The 23840-nt window shown below is 39.1% G+C and overlaps 2 protein-coding genes across 3 annotated transcripts; one reads left to right on the forward strand and one right to left on the reverse strand.

Annotated features, from left to right (window-relative positions):
* The first annotated feature begins 758 nt into the window (after positions 1 to 758).
* On the forward strand, positions 759 to 14398 carry LOC143369663 (farnesyl pyrophosphate synthase-like). The gene is made up of 7 exons (XM_076813887.1): positions 759 to 1047; positions 10964 to 11132; positions 11955 to 12095; positions 12940 to 13143; positions 13432 to 13596; positions 13723 to 13935; positions 14019 to 14398. Exons 1-7 carry the CDS (start codon positions 902 to 904, stop codon positions 14217 to 14219), a joined length of 1239 nt encoding a protein of 412 aa, XP_076670002.1. The 5' UTR covers positions 759 to 901; the 3' UTR covers positions 14220 to 14398.
* A 476-nt stretch (positions 14399 to 14874) lies between these two features.
* On the reverse strand, positions 14875 to 17215 carry LOC143369654 (putative RNA-binding protein CG14230). Of its 2 annotated transcripts, none has more exons than XM_076813866.1 (6): positions 17021 to 17215; positions 16750 to 16940; positions 16455 to 16664; positions 16123 to 16382; positions 15833 to 16045; positions 14875 to 15311 (listed from the first exon to the last, which is right to left on the reverse strand). In XM_076813866.1, the coding sequence occupies exons 1-6, from the start codon at positions 17126 to 17128 to the stop codon at positions 15157 to 15159; spliced, it is 1137 nt and encodes a 378-aa protein (XP_076669981.1). In that variant the 5' UTR covers positions 17129 to 17215; the 3' UTR covers positions 14875 to 15156. The 2 variants fall into 2 exon arrangements, with proteins under 2 accessions (XP_076669981.1, XP_076669979.1); XM_076813864.1 differs by having other exon boundaries at positions 15833 to 16048; positions 17021 to 17214.
* Positions 17216 to 23840: the final 6625 nt, after the last annotated feature.

The following is a 23840-nucleotide window of genomic DNA, read 5'->3' on the forward strand; positions in this document are numbered from 1 at the left end:
CGGATGATTCATCCGCAGTGAATGTAAATTAATCAAAAGTAAGACTGTCTCTACAATGTTCACTGGTCATTTCGGATGTTCACTTTTTTTTGGTATTGTTTATTTATTTATTCCTTGTACAATTAATATAAAAGAAACGGCGCTTCAAGACAGTGTCTTATATTGCCCAACGAACATTATATCACTACAGACTTCATTTTCCCTCCTCTTCTAGGGCACAAAGCTCTGCCCATTCCCTCTTTCTCACTCATCCCCTCCTCGTCTACCATCTTCTCTTACAATGTCTTAACCCAGTGGCGGATTTAAGAAAAACAGCCCAGGTGACAAACGTTCTGAGATGCCCATTTTTTCGGGAAAATGAAGGTAGTTTACTAAAAACGGGCCAAGTGTAGTAGTACGAAACAAAAATGTAGTGTTTGGATACCTATACCTAATCATACTTTTTTTCGAGATGGGGCCCCTGGGAGGCACATCGCCGGTTTCCTGAATTTTACGCTTTTTAACATTTTATGCCCAACCAAATTAGCTTCTCAATTTTGCTAATCGTTTATGTTCACTTTTAAGGTTAAGGTTTATACTGCCTTTGGCATAGTTACAAAAATATATACCCTATAGTGTAGCGTAGCGGAAATAAGAAAATGCCAATATATGTCTATGCTCCAAACGAGCGTCGAGCGTCAACATGAAAGTGCGCCTTACTACTCCGCGTTTGCGCGCGTTTTCTGCTTCTCTGCTTGGAATACAAACCGCGTGTTTATTCTCGCGTAAGATTTCTGATGAACATTCTTATCACACGCAACGTCCGTGGTATAGCGTACGAGCGGATACGTGCAGATAAATGTTCGTTGTTCTACGAAGAGGTTAAAGACAAACCGTTCTGTTAGACAGTATATCTGTAAAAATGTCGGCTTTACAAAAACACGTCCTGTCGTTGTTCCAACGAAATGTGCTACGAAATCTCATCAGTTCCGCGCATATTAAAAATAATACTCAGAGGCAATTTCACGAAGTGTCCAGGGCCAATACGCTCTTTTTGGAATACTTTAGGTAAGTGAAATTAATGAAAAAGCGCGGGTTGAGTATAGTTGCGAAAATGTCGAGAAACGTAAATAAATAATAAACACCGCTTAAATAGTTTAAGAAAGTATAATAAATGAATGCTACTTAAGTCCCATAAGTGTAGTACACTGTTGACATCTAAATAAATTTATGCCGAATAATGTATCACCTCTTTCGCTGATACTGGGCAAATTCCATCTTAAAAACCTTTTATTATTTTGTTGACTGCACTTCTGTAACAAAATGCCCTGTCACAAAAGAGTAGAAACTTGGTTGTGAGATCCTGAACCACTCTAAAGACAGAATGAATGTAAAAGGATTAATAATATGTTCTTTCTTTTGTATACATGTACACAAAATCAGAAATCTATTCTTATATCGTATTGACAATGATTTGACAATATTCCAGTTGAAAACTATAATGGGTATCAAATGAATGTGTGTCTCTAGGATGAATCAAATAGACAGGATCAACGGTCATGTAAATCTGTAGACAATGCGAATGAAATTAATATAATTTTGGAGAACCATGAATCGGATTATGTACAAGTGTGAAACTTATGTCTGTTTTGTTGTTAACAAGTGTAGAGAATAAATGACGTATGAAACAATATTCAGTGATAAGAATATGAATTTTAACTTCCTAGTTGATTAAAGGGGCAATCTGGTAATCTGGCCAAAAATTGGGCAATCTTTATGAATTTTTTATGCGACGAATAGGGTAAATGGCCCGTGCTTAAACAAGGCCCAATAAATAAAAATTGAGAAGAAATTTTGTTAATAATAACAGTTTTACTAATTTGCAACGTTTAAATTGATCGAAATGTAACTGCAAAGTGTATTAGCATTATATAGACACAATTATAAGCTTACATAACTGAGTAGGGTAACTGTGCCAGTAGTCGGCCATTTAAGGGATAGCGGAAATTCATGTTACGCGTTGTTATTATTAATATACTATTTTTTAAATGCGTTATTGGCAGTTAAATTCTTTAAAGTATCTATTTTTCAAATGTGTGGATCATTTTTTTAATAGTATAACAATTTTTATTTAAAATATCTAAAATACCCAGAAACGTCCTTTTTACCAATAGTCAGCCAGTAAAATCGTAACTTCAGCCTCTCATATGCCAGTAGTCAGCCAGGTTCTTCTATCAGGTTATGTATGCATCTGCCACCCTATAGTATAGTTATTGTTAATCGGCAGAATGTTAAGTGCTTCAAAATTCATGATGTGTGTACTCAAAATTTAACAATTTCTTTTTTCTGAAAATTCTAATTATTTAAATTATAACGGCCGGCTACTAGACCAATCGTCTAGTCGTCAGCCATTTTGTGTTCGTTTTGTGTTTTAGACGACCGACCAGTGGTTTTACATTAATTTTGGCGGAAAACAATAAAAACGGATGATTCCGGAAAGTGAGCTTTGTTTGGTAAATACGGTTCAAATTGGCGATTTCTTAACAATATCCTGTAGCCAGCCGGGGCGGCTGACTATTGGTTTTCTTTGCATTTTGAATGCCAATAGTCTGCCACTTCAAAAGTACTTACTAACCTAAGTTTAAATGGAATTATAATTTCACGAAGTTCATTGGAATGTTATTAATCACGTATTCAAAATTTGAACGTAAAAATCTTTGTATTAGTGTTGGTATAAACTATTTCCAAGTGTCGCCTATAGTACTAAATTAATTCAAATTGACAGTAAAGCTTTCTGCAGTTCATATTTTTACCGCCAAAGGCATGAAACTTCCCGCATTCGAAGGAGAGAGTACACTGATCATTGTTTCGTTTAAATATATAAGATTTTATTCCTAATTTCTTATTTCTAAGCAATTTATTTCCGAAAAGGCTGACTATTGGGTAGGGGCCGAAATAAGGCACATTTGCACAGTAAACCTTCAACAGTTTCAATCGGGCTTTTTACCTAATGGGCTCAAGCAGAGTTGGGGAAAATGTAATCTAATTACAAATTACGATTAAACTGTAATTGTGTAATTAATTAATTTTTTTGCAATTGTTAATTTAGGTAGTTTTAATCGCCCGATAGTTTTATTACGGTAGATTTCCTTATATGCGACTGGACGCATCGTCAAGAATTTCAAAGTCGATTTTCTCGAAAACAAAGCGCAATATCAAAAAATTTTATACCTTTTTCTCGACTTATTTACTTGTTATAAGTCGAAAAGAAAGAGTAACTTTTTTTCATATCGCGTTTCATTTTCGAGAAACTCGACTTTGAAATTCTTGACGTTGCCTTCAGGGAAATCTAGCTTAATGAAAAGCACGGGCGATTTGGGCATAAGTGGAATTCGCCGTAATGGGCCCGTTGTTAATAAATGATGAACAGTTTCATGTTTTAATTAATTTAAAACTTTTCCTTGAACAAATGTAGATTCTTGTTACTTCATCTGAAAGTAGACATTGTACGCTTTCGAATAATTATATTTAGTTATAATTTTATTCTGTTTAAATATAAAAGAAATTGCAATTATCTCAACTGCTTCCTTGACTGTTCCACCACTGCCTTGAAGAAGAGACACCTAAGAGGCAGGTCTGATATCTGCTCATAGCCTTATCTAAAATAGAATTCTAAAGCGAGTCTTAGTCTGCATGAGTGTTGCTATCACAGGGAGCATAATTAGTCGCTTATCTCAGAATTCAATAAACTGGCGGAAGTTCAGAGTTTGATTATGAGAAATGAACATGTTTTTGCAATTTTAAGGTGCAAAAAAGCATAAAATTTTTATTAAAAAAAATTGATTCCGCTCTCTGCAGTAGCCAATGGTTTGTGGAATAACCTAAAAAGTTGCAGACTGGTCGGATGAGGTACATGTCCAGGTACAGCAGAAACATGTTGGAGAATTTTTCAGTTACATAAGTCGATTTATACAAAAACGATTTGGCAAGTACATGATAAACCGTGTGTACTTTATCATTAAAAAAAAAATATTGGATTGAATAATTTTGTAAACTATTGAAAATTAACAGTCCTTACAATGGCCCAATACTTGGACAGCTTAACTAGTACAGTGCCTCACAGCCATAATCGTACACTCTTTAAAATCGCATAACTTTTTTAAAATTAATCCAAACGACTTGAGTGTTTTTTAGAAGCTAGAAGGATTAGTTTACTAAGTGACTTGATTCGTCGTTTTGAAAAGAAATGTACTTGATCGGAATAGCAAAAAAAAATAGTAAAGGTCGTTTTTTCAACTTTTTTTTGTGAGCCTGTAATGAAAATTCAAAAAACCCGTTTGTAGATTGAAGTAAGTTGTATGCATGTCTAAAATTTCATGAAAATCGGTTAACCTTGCTCTGAGCTATAAACGCTTAAAGATCACAGAATAAGGTCGAGAATCGGTGATTTTGGGAATTTCCACAACTGAGTATCTGCGAATATGTTTAGGCACACACGTTTTTAATTATACGCATATCGTTGCAAGAAGTCATTACTATGTATATATTTCATGGACAAGGAACTAGGTATATTTCAAAGTTTGCACTTCTCTCTTTTGTCTATGCTCGTTAGTGTGTAAAACCGATGATGTAATAATATTATCATATGGATGCCTTATTCAAGAAATATTTACTACGATCGCTGCATTTCAAGCAAACTGTTTTGAATAGATATTACGCATCACGGTATAGATCCGTTAGTGTCGGTAAAACAAGTTCCGATTAAAATATTTTCATTGGGATTAACTGGGAAACAAATCTATCTTCGTTACCTTAGACTTTAGATGAAATAAAATACGTGACAGGTACTCGAAATATACATACGGCAAACAAACATGGAACTTGCGGTTCGTGCAACATTATTTGCTCATATCTTTGTGTTAATAATCCGGTCGACGAAATTCTCTTTGGTCTCGCTTGGGTCGCATTGTATTGTCGTCTGCGTTCCGCGGTGCGTTATCGCTTTTAGAATCACTGTAATGGATTTACTTATTTCCGAGCCCAACTCTTCTTCGTCATGCTATGAGTTTAAGCAGGATCTTAGGTAGGAAACTAGAGAGACGGTTGGGTTAACGTTACAGCCCGTACGGGTTTCATTAGTTTCTTAACAGAGTCAATTAATGTACATATTTAAACACGCGACGTACTTGCGAAATATCACTTGGCTCTGCTTCGAATACGGTACCTTCTTCGGCCGACGACATGCTGTAAATTGACTAGTGTTATTGTGTGAGAAGAAATGACTCATTTAAGGCTATGGTTACAGTGGGCGCGTTTCTGCCCGAACTGAGCATCGCGCGAACATTTGTTTTTCAGAAATACGTGGCAGTACTAGGTATTTTTACTCGTATATGCCGATAACCGAAATAGATTCATCGATGTACTTTTCCATTATCCGGACCCTACTGCCATTCCTAAATTAATGGGTGGAGAGTTGCAAAAATTTAAAAGTAAATGGAAAAAAATTATTTATTCATTCTTCGATTGGTTTAGGTTTAGATCAGCGATATTTGTTGAACAAACCAAGCAATTTCTCTATATTTTAAGCGGTATAGAAACATAGGTATATTTGCAAAGTGTGCAATTTTCCTGACTGCATTTCGCCAGAAGGACTTGCCATTACATTCTTAGCTATGTTCACACATTATTTTCCTTTTAATATATGTTTGTATTTTAAAAATACGAAGTATTTTATTTTGTACTTTAAGAAGTGTGAAGTAAGTATTGCTGAAATACATTAAAGAATTAAATAAGAAATTAAATAAGAATGAAATAATAAAATAATACAATTATTTATTATTCAAATTATTTGTTTGACAGCTGCATCAGATCTGTGTATAGTGTGAGGTTAGACATTGTACATGTGTATGTAATGTGGCGTGTAGATATTGTAGATGTAATTGTTGTGCACCAGTGGCGCACTCAGGATTTAATCTTGGGGGGAGCCGAGTTAAGCGGATAAAAATATTTTTAATCCAAATTCAATAAAATTCATGAGGTGATTATAAAAATTTATTTAACCCTACCAGCGATTGGCGTATACCAAAATGACTCGTTTTTTAAAAGAAAAAGTCATTTAAGAAAAGACATGCACTTTTTTATATTTTTCTGCTTTATTTAACTCGCATTCTTTTCCTTTTTTTATGCAAACGACAAAATCTTTATTTTCACTGTCAGTATCTGATGACTCATTTCTGCTTCCGTTGTCCGATTGTGGATATTCTTTTTCACAGTTTAATCGCTAACATGAAAAAGTACAGGAAGAATGCAATAATTGAGCAAACATAGTATACAAGTATTGTTTAGCATTTTTTGTACAAGGTATATGTACTGAAATGTATTTAGTTTTCTAAAGAATTATTTGAAGTATGCGGAAATATTATGAGAACCATTTGAAATAAAAAATTTACTTGCGTTCCTTGACGGGTCAAAATGATCCATCTCGGTATATGTAGATTGTAGGTATACTACATATAAATTTTATATGCTTTTCAAGTGGCTCAATGGGATTCGAGTCATTATTTGAATTCGAGTAGCTTGAATGTAAGCAAATCGTTAAAAGGTTCGAGCTGCTCAAATCGTTCAAAGATATCAAATTTTTTCAAATTCGATTAAATAATAATTAAGCGACTTCGACATTCGAGGACTTGGCTTGGTTCGATTGATTTCACCTGAGTTTAGCTGAACTTTTTTTGTCAACTATTTGAACAGCTCTGGTATAAATATTTGCACTGTTTGAAAAACGATTGCTATTACTTTATTACTGCAAAAAATTCAGCTGTATACGTAAATCTCAACCGCGAGCCATGTATGTGTTTTATGAGCAAATAAAACATGCATAATCCAACATTGGACTATGTAGTATAATTTAAACCATTGTTTTGAGTAATAAACGTTTTTACCATCTAAAATGACAGATGGCCTTTTGCACGACTTTGGAATGTAGTTTTACATCTTCATTAATTCATAGTTTCTCATAAATCTTGTTTATCAAGATGAAGGGTACGGTTCACAAGTATCAAGCTTAAGTAATGGCCAACCAGCGGCCGTAGCCGTGATGGAGACACCGGTTCTCGTTAGATCACCGAAGGAAGTTAAGCATCACGAGGCCGGGTACTGCGGAAAGATGGGTGACCGAAACAACCAAACCAAACAAACCCCACCACCTTTTTCTCGCGGTGCGCCGCTGCTGCTGGGACCCCGAAGGAGAGAGGAGAGGGGGAAAAAAGATAAAAAAAGACGGACTATAGTTCGCGTGGGGCAATATATAAAGCGAAGATATGCTTTGAAACGCCATCCTTGTTTAACGGGAAAACAAAAATAAACAAGTATAATAGCCAGTGACAAAGAGCTAAGAGTTGAAATTAAAGCGGTAAAATAGCTATTTCCTGGAGAGTAGGAATTGTCAGTTGATGAAAAAATGTAAAAAAAAATTCAATTGTTTCGGAAAAAGGGTGGAAAAAATTACCGAATATTATACGATTTTGTAAAGGCGCAGTTTGAAAAAAATGGAGCAGAGTTGAATAAAACAAGGGAGAGAATTCTGCTGTCATAAATACACAGCACAACGGAAATACATAATACAGTAGGTACTGCTTGCACACAGGGTCGGCGGAGCAATTTTTTCCCGAGTGTGGATTTGGGGCAGTGCAAAATTAAAAGATAAAATTTTAGCAGCCTCAAACCCAGTGGTACGCGAACACAAAATAAAAAATAGTAAAATGCCTTCCAAATTCCCGAATGTGGAATTGTACACACAGCAAAATCTCAAGTGTGAAATATTCCACGCAACTCACGCCGGCCCTGCCTGCACAAGTGATACGTTTCGTGATTGCGAATGATAATCCGCTATCCCCACAAACTGCCCGGTCCCGAGCCAGTTTCAATCGCGGAGATAGTACTGTATAATACCTTTATGCTCTTTGCTGCAGTATGTGCAGTATGTATACCAAATATGTTGAATCAAAATGGACCGGTATCACAACAAAATCAATTAGCAACAGTTTTTCGGAAAGAATTTTGAAAACATTCTTCTTAGCGCAAAATAAGATTTTCGACCCTTATTTTTAATGCAATTTCTTGCCTTCTTCGAAGCTCATATACCTACCTTTGTACTCTACAGTATCTTTCTATCAATTTGTAATGAACACACTGTATACTGTTTTTGCATTTTTTCTTCACACGTGCATGGTTCGAAAATTGTACGTATGTATAATAAATAGACGTGTCGAAATGGGGTTAAGAGGTTTGAATTTAAGAATACGTTTGCCATGAATGCATGTACATATCTATAATCTGTATACATATATACATAAAGTTTAGGCTCGTAGTTATAGCTGGCATGTAAAGCAGGTTTTTTTATGATAAATATAAGTTGTAAATAGGATATTCAAATTGATGTATTCTTTGTAAGAAGATGTAAGAAGTGTGAAAATATCTGTAGGCATATTTTAGCCGTGGGTACATTGAAAACACGACTCATGATATACGATTGCCTGTATCGTAAAAAGGTACGTGTCCATCTGAGAGAACTCGCGACATCTACTCTCGAGTAGGTATGTATGTGTCCATTTGAGGATATACTGCCCGACGCTATTTTTTGCCGAGTATATGATTATGTACACGTGTAATTATGTAACAAGTAAAACAAAAATTATAACAGTAAAATTATAATAAATACGAAAGAAATGGAGCAGTATCCGAAATAGGGTTTATTTCGAGTTGCAAAACGGCGTGGGTTATAATGTCTCTGGTAGTTATGTGAAACAGACCAATATATATTTTTTTCAATTTATGTGCCAATTGTAAGAATATGAAACACAAATTGTTGGAAAATTACAAAAAGAATCTCGAGAATGCGGACGCGGCTGCGGTTGTCTCTGGACTGTCCTCCTGAACCATCCAGGGTACCTTCCCCACCCTGGGCCCAGTGTCTTCGATGATCTATCAGCGCAACAATTGCCAGACGGCCCTCGTGGACATATCTCTCCAGCTTCATATTTTAAAACAGTCCGAACTTGTGAGATTTTCACCAAAAAATCGCGTTTTATTTGTTTAAAAACAGTGGTTAAAATTGACAATTTGGTTAAATCTTGCGATTCATATTCTGAGGAATATTATAAACTACAAGTGCGCAAAATTTGAAGTTGATTGGTCAAATAGTTTTTGAGTTATCCCCGGCGCCAATTTTGGAAACGTGGTTTCGAGAAAAATGCGTTTTAGGTATACTCGGCGTTCGGAGGCGCGCTGACTCACCAGGCTATAGTATCGATACGGAGTTTAATCTCGGCCTATAACTTTGAGAATATATTTTTGAAACGTTTTAGAAGCGGTTTATGGATTCTTTTCAATGTTTCGGTTGATTTATACAGTGTGCTCCCTTTAAGGCTGCGGTCGCATGAGCGTTTTGTCGACGTCCGTCACAATTCTAGAAAGTGGTCTCAATAAAACTCAGACAAATAACAGTAACTGTGGTCGTTTTTTAAAGCTAGATCTGGACTGTTTACAGTCTGGAGGCGAACGACGAACTGAGCCTTTCCGCAGGCTTCAGGACAAGCAGAGCCCGGCTTGTTTACAATTCGTGACCCAGGCGGGTGGGCCGAACTCGTGCACGCCGCCATTTATCCAGTACGCCTGGCAACACTGCGCGGTTGTGTATCGGAAGACTGGGTCACCCAGCCTGGGTGTTTATACAAAAGTTTTTCTCGAATTCTCGCTATCACCTTGGATTTTTAAATGTGCAAACGAAAGTGAAACTGTTCGAGAACGAAGTCAAAGTCTTCTCCTTAACGATATTATCAATAATATCCATTTATCAGTAATATTTTGATATTATCGATATTTATCGATAACGGTATCCGTAACTATTAACCGTATTGCTGCATCCCTCGTGCAAATAGGGAGGGAAATAGATGTTCATTAATTACTATCGTGATAGATCGATATCTCTATAATTCCATCCAAGAGTAGACTCGTTCCGCGCAGGGATATACTGTTTGTTGATTGGTGGGGAACCGCTACGACCAATCGCGCGTGTCAGATCCGTCGGAGCTGCGCAGGTCTGTCGCAAATCGGTAGGGGCGTAGGTCTACTCTTAGGTGGAATTCTATCTAGTCAGAAAAAATATGAAATATACAGAGTAGTACCAAACTGGTAGTACACCCCCAAAAGGGACGATTCTTCGGGTGGGAATGAATCTCAAATGTAAAAAATTAAAGTCTAATTTTGTAAAAAAATTGATTTTGAACAGATAATTAATTCTTATTTGTTAGTCAGATCGAAATCAATCTTTTCGTAAAGGAATGTTGATGCTTCATGAGAGTTATGCCACTTCCAGTTGTACCCGAGTAATCCCCCCAAAACCAAAATTTTATATCTCAGTTCTCGAGATACTACGTGACGAATTCAGTTACACCTTATACATATGTAAATGCACGGTATATATAGATTGTCATGTCACTCAAATTGCACATTCTACATCAGACTAGGTGTACGGTGGTTCAGCGAAACTTCTTGCTTGTAAAATGAATTCGAAGTACGTATCGCGCCTTCCTACAACACATCTATTCGAAAGAAGTTGTAAACACTTGTGACAAATAACACGCGTATAAACATAATTTGCGAATATTCCGAAATCGAGGAGAATAAGTGAAAACGCTAATGGAGAAGCTGTTAGCATGAAATTGTATAAAACGTACCAACAGCTGATAAAGAAAATTTAAACTGAAGATTAACAATCGGGATTAACGTTTAATTTAAGTTGCTTGTGAACTGTGTATGATTAAATTATTTCAATACGAATTTAATATGTTGTGGTAATCGGAAAAGTCTTGCAAGTGGGCCCGTGGCTTCCATTTTGAGTATATCAGTTAGATTATTGGTAGGCTTAAGAAAGGAAGGATGCGATAGACGATAATGAGTGTCGCAAACATTGTTCATTCCTCAGATCGACGAGTTCGGGTGCACGAACCTTACATTCCGCCAGTCAGCCCCAGATCGTAACGACCAAAGATGAAACTCGTGAACTGATGGCGGTGTGGCCCGATATCGTTCGGGATCTCACGGATGCTGGGCGCCATCTTGACATTCCAGATGTTACTAAATGGATAGCAAAGGTACATTTTACTGCGAATTGAAAATTCTGAAATAACACGTTCGGTGGGCGCACACAGCCTGCGCGGGAAACGCCGATGTGCGTTCAGCGAATGTGTTTAACAGATATGGCTGAGGGATTTCCGCACGTGGTGTACGCTAAACGTTTGGTATTGCGGACTTAAAGGGCTCGAGACCTTATACGTGCAGTGTAGGCAGGGGACATACTTTTCGACCAGACTTAATTACTTCTAGGAAACTATATTTTTTTTTACGAGTTTTTGTGTGCAATAATTATAGTCTTGCGCAATGCGCGCACGTAAGTTTAGTGGTCGCAGTTGGAGAATATTTATTCAGGTCACGGTCAGAAGAAAAGCAATTGCATCGCTACAACCACGTTTAATACTAATGCTCCATCTTATTTGTTTATTATTATTTGAAGAGATATTCAACTACTCATCCAGTCGGGACACGTGCACTTGACGAATATTCAAAACAGATTTTTTACTTTTTTATTTTACGAGATCGGTAAATATTCTTAAGTGGGGAGTAGGCTTTTAAATATAAATCACTTGGGATGCACCACATAAATATAGATTTGTAGGTTTATTGTTTATTATTTTACGAGATCCGTAAATATTCTTAAGTGGGGAGTAGGCTTTTAAATATAAATCACTTGGGATGCACCACATAAATATAGATTTGTGGGTTTATTGTTTATTTTGTTATGTCTATGGAACGCATGTGCCGCTGGACAAATAAATAAATAATAATAATAATAATAATAAGGGGATTATTTATAACAAAATGACAAATAACAAATGTACGTTGTTCTCCATCGTAAGGTACTGCAATATAATGTTCCTGGAGGGAAAAAGAGTAGAGCGTTGGCAGTTGTTCACGCATTCAAGACAATAGCCCCGCGTGAACAATTAACGGAAGAGAATCTTCGATTGGCGCGAATTCTAGGCTGGTGTTCAGAATTGGTATGTAACTATTTTATTATGTTTTATGCTACTAATGATATTAATAAATGTTCGATTCGTGGAGTTCAACTAAGTTGATACATCATACATTTATACTAAATATATGTAGAATTCTCTAGAAAGTATTGTACGAATTTTACAAGCACTAATGCTGGCACAGCACTGATCATTGGCACTCCTGATTGAAAATTCAAATATTAAGAAGTACAAGCTTAGAAAGTACTTTTTTTTTACAATTTCTTATTTTTCTTTCACTACAACACTGCAAAGCCCAGTAGTTGAACTACACACTTTACATCTGGCAACACCGCAAAGCGGGACAAAGGGCTGAGGCGTTATTTTCAAATTTTATAGATTTACTAAGTATTGTTGGTATTTAATAGTGAATGAAATAGTCTGTTTAAACACTTAAAACTTCGTTTTTAATACATACGTTTTTCTATATAACCTCAAACTGTAGGGTGCCAGTGATTGTACTTTTATGCCTATTTTTGCTTTCATTGAATATTATTAAAATAAAAGACTACCAGCGGCCGTAGCCGTGATGGAAAACACCGGTTCTCGTTAGATCACCGAAGTTAAGCATTACGGGGCGGTGTACTGGGGAAAGATGGGAGACCACCTTTCTCCCGGTGCGCTGCTGCTGCTGCTGGGACCCGAAGGAGAGAGGAGGGGGAAAAATGGGACTTACAGTTCGTTGGGCAATATAAGCAAAAATAAGCTTGAAACGCCATCCTGTTTAAAACACAGGAAAACAATAAAAAACATCGGCTCTGTTACATATTTCATTAATCCAAAGAGTGAAAAATCTATTCTGTACATTTTTACGTATACATGTTTACAGCTGCAAGCATTCTTCCTGGTAATCGATGATATTGAAGATGGGTCGCTAACACGGCGTAATCAGCAATGCTGGTATTTACATAACGATATTGGATTGGCAGCAATTAATGACGGTATACTTTTGGAATCGGCTATATACCAACTCCTCAGGACACATTTTAAATCGAAAGATTGTTATACAGGCCTTTTGGAATTATTTTTAAATGCAAGTAACACTTACGCTACATCTAAGTAGAATGTGGGCTGGAAATTATTGAGTGACTAACATAAGTCGAAATTCTTGAATAATTATTCGACGGGTCGCTTGGTGTTAAAAAAAATACCATTTGTGAAATATCTTGCTGTGAATTCTTAACTCTAAATAAAAGAAATTTCAATCGAAATTTCGACAATTTTCAACCCTTCCGGCGTAATTTGTTTGCACCGGAGATAGTTCGCGCACTTTGGTATATATGTGGTAAACTTGATCGTAATGATATAATATTAATTGCAGGTCACATTAAAAACAACCATGGGCCAATGTCTAGATTTGTTATCGACAAATCATGGGAAAAAGCCAAATTTAGATCTTTTCACAATGGACCGATATAACTCTATCGTAAAATACAAAACCGCATATTATACATTTGTACAGCCAGTAAGCGCAGCCATGCATTTGGTAAGTTGAATATCCGCGCTGGTATCGCAATTCGGTTTACTTCAATTAAGATTTGTAAAGAAGATTTATATTTCTTCGATTCCGCTTGCGTAATATTAATCTTTTATCGGCCGGCCTTTCTTACAGGCTGGCATAAAAGATCCAGAAATGTATAGACAGGCGAAAACCATTCTATTAGAAATGGGTCACTTTTTCCAAGTACAAGATGACTATTTAGATTGTTATGGCGATCCAGAAACTATTGGAAAGATTGGCACAGACATAGAGGCAGGGAAATGTTCGTGGCTCGTTGTTGTCGCTTTGCAACGCGTTACGCAACAGCAAAGGAAGATCTTGGAGGTAAACAAACCTTCAATAAAATCACGTATTTGCCTATTCAGTAACAATGTACGCGGGTCGAATAATTTTAAAAACACACACAGGAATGTTACGGAGAGTCAGACCCGGAAAAGGTAAGGCGTGTGAAGCAGCTTTACAACGAGCTGGGCTTACCAAATACTTATTCCGTTTACGAAGAAGAAACGTACAATTTGTTAAACACGCACATACAACAAATATCGCGTGGGCTTCCACACGAAATCTTCTTAAAATTACTAGCGAAGACGTATCGCAGGGTGGCTTAAAAATGTTAGCTACAGGTTACACACAGTAGACTAATTTACTACTAATCTAGGAAAGGATATACATAAAATGTGCTTCTTCCATTCTGTGGCTTTGGTTGAAACGAAAGTAGGAACCAGCAGCGATTACATTTTATTTTTATCAAATGTGAACTTGTCGCGTAACATTGTTAAATTCGAAACGCAAGAAAGACAATAATGGGTTATAACCGGGAATGGAAACTCTGACAGAAATAACTGTCTCAAATTGTTATATACTAGGGTTTTGGGAAAACAGGTGCGATAAACTAAAGTGATTTCACAACCGTAACTACTACGAACGGAAATTGTTCTGGAATAAATTGGTTCTGGTTCTAATATCTGGTTCTAATTTTATATCACTTCTTCAATCTGTTTCATCGGTTTAGTACGAAAAGAAACTGTTGAATGTGTGTAGCACGTGTGCGTTGTGTGGAGTACAGTATATAAGTGGTAATTTATATGAAACTGTTGCCTGTAGTTGCTTCCTCCGATAGTAGTTGAAACACCTTGTTGATTCCACTGAAGTATTTTCCACAGTTTGCTTCTGTAAGGAAATGATGGTAGGCCAGATAAAAGAACCAATATCCGAGCTTCAGTCGATTCTCTCTGACAGCTATTCCCAATAACGATTTTTCTGAAGCTGTTTCAAGAATCGAAGTCGATTCATTTTAAAATCCCGGTCTCAAGTCATAACGGTAGTTAAATAATTCATGCACAACGGCAGAGGTAACGTTAGTCAATAAAGTGATAAATGATATTCCATATTCAGCGAGTAAGATATTTTATATTTTATATAGCAGACATATATTGTATTCATTTTCATACGAAATTTAATATCTACCATACAAAGACATGTGTATGAATTCAATTTACATGTTTATATTTTTGAAAGATTAATCAGAACAGTTGAATAAATCTTTTAAGAAAATCTCTTTATTTTCTTCTTCCTGCCCCATGGTTCACTATTTCTCACGTTTCTGCGAATTTTCGAACGAACAATTTGTTTCAATTCCCGCCTGAGATTTTTAAACTCGTCATCTGGCACAGACTCCTTGGAAAAAAATGTCACTGCCTCTGAAATTTATTAAATAACGCAATTTTTTAACAACCAATATGAACTGTACCAAGTGTGTTGCATCACTTTGTTCGTCTTGGCTGAGGAAGGTTTTAACATTTCTATTTTTTTTTTAAATAATTAAATAATGATTTTTAAATAATAGTAGATCGCGACGCGACCGCCAGGCGGCGACCGGGCGAGCGCTTCTCGCTTGTGAAATAGCACCGCGACGAGAATAAGTGGCCGAGGGCTCTCGAGTTTACAGATTCATAACTCGGGTTTTTGAAAGTTTTTCCCGTGCCAAATTTGCATGCAGGGTTTTACCCGAAAACTAAAATCACCCAGTAATAACCCACTAACATTTTTTCACTGAACCTGCAGGTTAAAAGGGACCCTTATCCTAGGGTACTGCAGACCTCTACTCAAAGGAAATCATTATAAAAAAAAGTACAGATTGCAGATTACAGATTATGAATCAGTCACATTAATATTTCGGGCGAAACCGAGGCGGGGACGCTAGTTTCTTATAATTACATACCATTAAAGCGTGTATCGTTAGAGTCGAAGAAGAAATTATTCGTCTCTTTAATTACATTGCTTGTAGTTTGCTCATTCTTCGTCGTGCTTGTTCCTTTATCGTTGTCAATCTCGTCATCCAACGAGTCACATTTAAATGAATTCTCTCCACTAAAATTAAATTCAAATTTTTTCTGTTTCGCGGATTCCATGGCAGTTGCATTGTCATCATTATCTCCTAAAAGTATACAAAAATATAAGAATAACAGTCGTAGCAAAATGTCGGCAGATGTAATGCGCATAGAGACAAACCCTTTTCAATGTTTTCCTCTTTTCCGTATGTTTTTAGCAGACTAAATTGCCCTCCTTCTTTCAAGCTCTTTGATAGTGATTCCGATACCGAGAAGTAAACATCCTTCGACACTTCGACCTGCTCATTTTCAACATCTTCAACAATATCTTTAGCTTTCTTCTTTGTTTTAACTTTCTTGACATTCGCCTCCGACTTCTCTGGGACAATTTCATATTCTTTATGATTGCTTACTGTAGGATCGTACCTAATCATCTCTTTCCTAGAAGATTGAAAAGCATGTAACGTAAAGGTACATAGAGGAAAGGTTTATATAACTTTCCTTGGTGCATACTTTGCGAATTTTGAATCCTTGTTGACTTCCTTGGTTTTTGAAGTAATTGGCACTCCCAAAATGTTCTCCAAAATGTCTAATTGCCATTCCTTTTCTTTATGCAAATCCGATGCATCATTGTTTTCCACCGTAACACTTTCCTCCGATATATGGTCGTTTTCCACGAAGCGTTCGTCAATTTTAAAGCGGTCGTCATTTCCTAAAGTGCGACTGTGTTCGCAATGCTAAAATTATTAATTAATGGGTACTGGCTATTTGTATCGAAACTAAAGTAAATTCGTGACGAGATACCTACCCTGCTGCGTTCTTTTTCATTCCAAATTTATTAACATCCAACAGCGATTCGCCATTATCGTCATTATAATTGTCATCATCGTCATCGAACAAATCATGCTTCCTCTTCTCTGTTTTTTTCTTAACTTTTGGTTGCTCTGCTTTGTAAACATCGTCATTAAATATTATTTTATTTGCATTTGTTTTGCTATCCTGTAGAATTAAATACAGAATTATGTTAGACGAAGATAGGAAAAGATTCAAGCCATGATGAATTGGAGCGTAAGGTATACCAAATTCTTCAATGCGTTTCTCACTGCCAATTCTTTAGCTCTGAACGCTTCCTTCTGCCGCTTCAATGACTCTAGTCGCTTTTTCTCAGATTCGCTGATTTCCTGCATTGCTGCTTTGTTATGCTCACGTTTCTGACTATCAATCACTATCTAGCTTAATCGGTTCCTTGCATTTTTAGGTTATGTTTACTGGTAATTTAATGGTGCTTAATTTGTAGGGTTTTTTTGTTACTATGTTGTCTGCCTGCATGATTGGTATGCGCGCAGTTTTACAAGTTTAAACCACGGTGTAATAGACAGGTGTTCCGACTCCTTTTCAGAATGTGCGACTTTTTCGTCTTAGTTCTTCTAGCGGCCACTAGATTGGCGCTCAAGCAGAAGAGGCTGACTTTTTGCGCATAATGCTACTAAAAAGCTGTACTACTGCAATCACATAAATGCATGCGTACGTGGATTTTAGTGATCCTCTAGGGAGTGATCGGAACAACGTGTATCGTCGCTGATTGGTTGCCGCGATTTGGAACAAAAGCGGAAGTAGACAGAGAAAGAAACTGTAAAAAAGAAAGAGACAGAAGTACTGATAGAAAGACACAGAAATACTGACAGAGAGAGAGAGAGAGAGAGAGAGAGAGAGAGAGAGAAATACTGATAGAAAGAGATAGATATGGTTTAGGTTATGTTATTTCCGGTTTTGCTTCAAAATGGCTGCGGTTATACCGATCACTCCCTAGAGGATCACTAATGAATTTCTCATCACGACGCCTCTCGCGACGACCAGAGGAACTGAGGAACCAAACAGAAATGGGCACAGAAAATCGCTGGGGTAAAGGTGCTGAGTCGGAACACCTGTCTATTACACCGTGGTTTAAACACCTTCCCCCTTTAACCTTGCTGCTCCGTTCGAGTTTATTTAACGCAATAAAAAAAACGCTCGCAAAAACGTTACTTGTGAAAGGAGTGTTTTATAATTAATATATATATATGTCATTATAACTTGGAATACCTCACCGAGGAATTGGAACTTGGTATATTTCCAGGGGCGGATTTGTGTGTAGGTTGAGTAAGCTGCAGTCTAATAAACATTTGTAAATCGCGGGCTCTGAATGACCTATTTTTCCCCGTGGGGAATTCTAATTCCTAGCACGCGTGGCGTTACCATCTGTTTCGAGACATTGCCGGTAACGTCGCATGTGACCCTAAAATGGTAAGAGAGGGTCCTGGGACTCCCCGAACCCTGGACAGAAACATCCAGTGCATGTTCTGTCTATCCTATACCTCGTCTGTGATATACCCGATAATGGTTAAAGACACTGTAGGTATTGTTGACGTTTTTGTTGTAAGTAATAGTGTTTCGTCTCTAGATGAAGACACCGTACATTTCGAGTCGATAATTCATTGGTGCAATCATTAATTATTGTAACGATATTTCGGTGTAATTAATGAATGCTGTAATATTACGTAGTGAGTAAAATTGTTCTTGAGAAATACTGTTTATTTTTATGGGTCGACAGGCAGATACTTTAGAAAATCAGTACCAATATACATATCTGTATTGATTTAAAATTTAAACATATGGATATGGAATTATGGAGCTGAATAATCCATATGAATATTCCTCTCTTCGCCCCTGTCCTCTTCTATTTTCACCGAAAAGATAGATGGAATGGCGTTTAACATATCAACTAGAATCTCAGCACTCAATGAACCCTGCCTCTTCATTGACCCGCGCCCCTTCTTCAAGTTCGCGGTAGTCCCGGCGACGAGATGCACTTCGCGCGCCATTATGCAAAAACATGTACGCCCGTTATGTGAATAAATATGTATTCCCTAACGGCCACCCCTTTGTCCCTTGTCCTTCGCCCATCGTTCGTCACCCTCCGCCATCGGCCTTCATAAATTATTTATTCCCGAGGGAAACCTGTGCGCTCCCATCGCTAAGACGATTACTTTAATTAATGTCGATCGTTATCGGCGACGTTGAAAGCCAGAAGGGCAGGAGTCACGTCAACGAGACGCTTTTAAATTCTAATACATCGACGCGACGATCGCACCCCCATCTGCCCCCTGCCGATGGCAACCGTGCGGGAGGCAGTGTTTCTCGCCCGTTCTTCTAAAGTAAATTCATAACCCGGACCAATCGTTCGGCTGGTTTTCTATGCGTTTTAAGGGGACGTATTAAATATGCTGCTATTTTAAAATGGAAGCAGGCAATGACTTCGCACGGGGAAAAAGGTTTCGGGGCTGGATATCGAGCGCGATTCGCGGGTCGCAAGTTAACCGAGCACCGCCTTTAATTTAATGGAGGCCGAGGGATACGTGTGTGGGTGTATACTGCGATTTCACGTTGAGCTTTCTGCGGCAGGAGGCTGGTCCTTCTGGAAATCTGCACTTACAGTCGACCACATTTGCGGTATTACGGCTTACTGCAAACGGAGAGCCGTGAATGCCATTTGGAAATCATTGCCGATTGGAGAGCTGCAAGCGGTTGTAATGCTCTTAGGAGTACGATACAAAGTGAAAGGATCCTCGTTCGGAATGTCCGCGTCCCAGTACTTTCCTCTTTTTCTTCATCTGGTCTTCAGGCCAGAATATTTCACTATTCCGGACAATATATCGAATCCCTGTTATGGAAAGTGTGTACAGAGATACAGCAGGATAGCGCAGCCTTCGCTCATGGCTGGTATTATTAGTAGACCTGATTTTTAATTGAAAAGTAATTGAAGCAGGGTCCCTTGTAAGTCCCCATTGTACAGGACTCACATAGGACCCGCACTCGCTGATTGGAACGCAACTTTGTGGGCTCATAGAGCGACTCAAGGCAAGAACAACGGTACGTTTCATTCCTGCCCAATTGCTCTTTAAGGTTGTGGAAACTAACCTCAAAGTCAAATAGGCACCCCCCACTTTTTCGCTTATAACTTCTAAGGTACAAGAGGCAGGAAATAATGTTTGAAATAAAAGTTTAATAGCACAACAAGCGCTACAAATCTGCTTTAACAAAATTTTGAAAAGAGTTCGAAAATAAAATACATACTTGACGAAAAAATTTTATTTCAAAATTTTGTTGACGCAAGTTTGCAGCGCTTAGTGCACCATTAATCTTTTCTTTCAAACATATTTTTCTGTCTCTTGTACTTTAGGAGTTATGCGCGAAAAAGTGGGAGTGCCCATTTAACTTTGAGGTTAGTTTTCACAAAGCGGGCTCGGGCAGGAATGAAACATACCGTCGTTCTTGTCTCGAGTCACTCTATAAACCCACAAAGTTGCGTTCCAATCGGTGAGTGCGGGTTCGAGGTGTTCCGTTGCCCGATGCAGGAATATTGAAAGTGTCGCTGAAGATGGGAGGACCTGGTTCCGTTCTGAAACAGCATCCTCAAATCTATTCGAGCCGAGGGAAACGTCCGCGATTAAGCCCGGAGTGCTTATTAACATTGTACTTACGAGCCGCTTATGCGGGTCTTCTATGACACCGGTCCTGGCGATCATCGGCCGCAACTTAAGTATTATTCAGCGGTAAAAAGATGATGGGCGGAGTAGCGAGGAGGCTAGCTGGAGGAGGTAAAAGCGTTTCCATTTAATTACAATCGATCGAAGCGGCGGGATCGCCTTCGGTGGCATCGGCGCGGCCGAGGGCCGGCGGTTTTATAGAAGGTCAGCCGCGGTGGTTCGTAGAGCGGCGTTAAAACCACCACTCAAATTTGCAGAACTTTTTTATCCCCGACCACTTCGAAGCCTCCCGCCAGCCCGCTATCTCTGTTCCTTGTTCGATGGGTTTTAAAATTGCACGGCTTTACCTTCCTCCTCTATTTTTTCCTTCACATCATTTGGCTAAGAGATTTCTTCCTTCTTCCGCCGATCTACCATCCCCATTCTGTCTTCCGCCGGAAACCAACACAAATGTTTGATCTACTTGATGCACCCCGCCTTTAACCACCTCCGCTTCATCGTTCCTGGCTTCGAATGTCTCTTCATCTACTTCTGCCCGCATCAGCCTGAAATCCTGCGCCCCTTTGTGCCTCATCCTCTATTCCTTTATGAGACAGCGCCCGCCGAGACGCGCATAGAGGGATATTCCTGAAAATGTCCGCCCCCCACCGGCGAGGCTGGCAATCCTTTTAGAACGATCTCGCCAAGGTATCCGGGCTTGTGATGTTTGTGAACGGAATTATCGAGTTTGCCGGCACGAGTTGAACGGATCCGACATCGGGCGTTCTGTTGCAGCCTCCGCCAAGCCGGTAAATTGTAAGTCACTGCTGGGAATTTAAATTTAATTCGCGGAGGGGCACGCGCCAGGTTCTCTTCGTTTATACTCTCCCTCTTCCAGGGAACTTGAACAACCTGTAGATAAATATCGGTCCAGGGATTTGTTCTCGCGGCAGTTTAAGCTTATACCGATCCTCAAGCGTGGCACGCAGTATCGTTAGAATTCGCGTTACGATCGTCATCCTGGGATCTGTTATCTTCTACTTTGCAACCGGGGATCCCGGCACAGGCTACTTGTCCCTCATATTTCGTGCATGGCCCGCGATGGCCATTTGTCACTTCTCGAGCAAAGTTCATTGCTTTTCGGGCCATTGGACGTGCGCTATAAAAAATGTAAAAAAAGAGGGTAGAAAGCGGAGAGGAGTCGAGGGTGGAGCTGGGGTTGGCGGGCGGGCGTGGGTGAAGGAGAAACACTTCGAGGCAGAGCGAAAGTTTCGAGTTGGCGTTATTGATGTCTTCGTGGATGTGTGCTGGCGGCGAGGTGGGCGAAAGGAAGGGGGGGTGTGGGTGGGGTTCGAGGGGGTGGTCGGAGGGGGTAATCCTGAGAGCAGTCTCAAAGGCCAAATGAGAAATACTTTCCGATCGGGGCAGCAACCCCGAAGACTCGGCTGCGAGGCTTAAAGGACTTCATATAACGCTTCTGAGCCGTGAGATCTTAGACTCGCGTCGAGATTTCGACGCTTTTATTATGTAACTATGTGTGCAGGGCTCGTTCGTGTTGGCTCCGCGATTTTTCCCTCCGCCCCCACCCCGATCCCCTTCGTCTCCAAGCCGGCAAACTTTCGTAATTACGAGTTGCTGCCTTTAAAATGACGACTTGAAATTAATCCCCGAGGAACGATATCTCCTTATAGCGTCTGCCCCGATCTCGTTTCAATTCTTCCCATCATCGCTGGGGGTGATTCGAAATTCCCGGGCGCGGTGGGAAGAATTACTACCTCGTCCGAAAGGAGCGGCGGATCCAGAACACACTAACCGCGGAGATTCCCCTCAGAAACTATAATTCCCTGCCGGGGAAATCCCTGAAATCCTGCCTAAAGGCAGAAGAACTATGGTCGCTGCTTCGGCGAGCATCCTCTACCCACCCGAGGGGTGTAAAATTGCCGGCTGAACAGTCGAGAATAATTACGTTTCTCGACGAATGAGCAGCATCTCGTTACCCGCTTATTCCGCCGAGGAGCCCGGCCGATCCTTACGTTCCCCGCACGATAAACGCAAGGAGACGAGGAACAAGGCGCCCGAGGGCGGAGAAAAAAAGACGAGGAATTAATTGAAAACACGGGCAACGAGGTGCAGCGTCGTTTAACTGGATGCCCGTCGCCCCGAACGCCGGGGGAAACGAAAATCTCGTAGGCGGTAATAATAAAGTAGGCGATAAATAACCGCGTCTAAGTGGTTACGTAATTTCAGTTTGCGCTCTTACCAGGGACCATTAAGGCCATTATTGCGAATCTCTTAATTTGGGAAAAACAGTGTTTCCTCAAGGGGCCGTAGCAGAACGCCGCTTACAGAGGGGCGCTAAGTGGCGGCCAGGCTGGGCGAGATTGTGTTCCTGCACCTGTTGGGGTATTATTCATTTCAACTGGAAGGTCGTTGACACCGTTTTTCAAGGCACTTTCCGCACTCTATATCGCCGTCCCCGCTTTCAGGCCGCAAACAAGCTGTTTTAGGCACATCAACCGCAGGCTGACTCCTCTCCGTGGCGCCTTCGTCGCAATATCTCCTCGAGCAAGGGCCATCGCCTGGGAATAGAATTCTAATGAAGGTCGTAGTACGCATCTTTTAATAATTGAACCGTTGAATTCCTTGCGAATCGAGTAATATACAATCTAGAATTAAGGGGTTAAATACACCTAGGACCGTGAAAAGCCTTTTTACATTTTTTTTTACCTGTAAGTAATTTTGTTAATCAAAAATCGTAATGCGTACTTGAAAGCTTATAATTTAAAGAATATCTCCCCCTCTAAAAATGAAAATCATTCGTCTTGTTCCCCGCGTAGCTGCTGTTGAACGAAGCAGGGTTGTTACGCAAGGAGTTTGCGGTGCGCAAAATATCTCCCCTGGGTCGCATCCAAAAGAAAAAAAGAAAAATGTCAATTAAAGTATGTAAGAGAAACTATTTAGTCTATATCATACGATATTTTCAAAATTTTCCTTTTTAAAAACAATTATGAACTTTAATTCAACCCCGTAATGCAATTGCACAGGCAAATCTCAGCAGTTTTTTAACGATTAAAACCAAACTGTGACTATTACAACAAATTGATAAAGACAAGATATTGGTGCGGGAGATTATAGTGCCGAGTTTCATTTAAATCGGTTCGGTAGTTTTTGAAATATCATTGACACCGATTTGGGAGACGTAGATTCGAGAAAGCAGCGTTTAAAGTTTAAGGCACAGGTTAAAGTGAGGTAATTTGTTCGTTTGAATTTACCTTCGATGTTGCAGCTTCTGCGAATTCTTTATTGGAAGAATCGATTGTTCCGGCCGTTCTAGGGGTATGTAACCCCCTCGTCCACCCCTCTGACAGATATTATTATTACCATTCCGCCTTTA

The sequence above is a fragment of the Andrena cerasifolii genome, chromosome 6, assembly GCF_050908995.1.
Source record: "Andrena cerasifolii isolate SP2316 chromosome 6, iyAndCera1_principal, whole genome shotgun sequence".
In the NCBI taxonomy this organism is placed as follows: domain Eukaryota; kingdom Metazoa; phylum Arthropoda; class Insecta; order Hymenoptera; family Andrenidae; genus Andrena; species Andrena cerasifolii.

Excerpts from the sequence above, each read along its gene's own strand:
- LOC143369663 (XM_076813887.1), top strand. The coding sequence starts at position 902 with ATGTCGGCTTTACAAAAACACGTCCTGTCGTTGTTCCAACGAAATGTG. Across the intron at positions 11,133-11,954 it reads TTACTAAATGGATAGCAAAG|GTACTGCAATATAATGTTCC; the intron begins GTACATTTTACT and ends CTCCATCGTAAG. Across the intron at positions 13,936-14,018 it reads AGCAAAGGAAGATCTTGGAG|GAATGTTACGGAGAGTCAGA; the intron begins GTAAACAAACCT and ends AAACACACACAG.
- LOC143369654 (XM_076813864.1), bottom strand. The coding sequence starts at position 17,128 with ATGCAGGAAATCAGCGAATCTGAGAAAAAGCGACTAGAGTCATTGAAG. Across the intron at positions 16,941-17,020 it reads GAAACGCATTGAAGAATTTG|GATAGCAAAACAAATGCAAA; the intron begins GTATACCTTACG and ends TTAATTCTACAG. Across the intron at positions 16,383-16,454 it reads AAGGATTCAAAATTCGCAAA|GAAAGAGATGATTAGGTACG; the intron begins GTATGCACCAAG and ends TCAATCTTCTAG.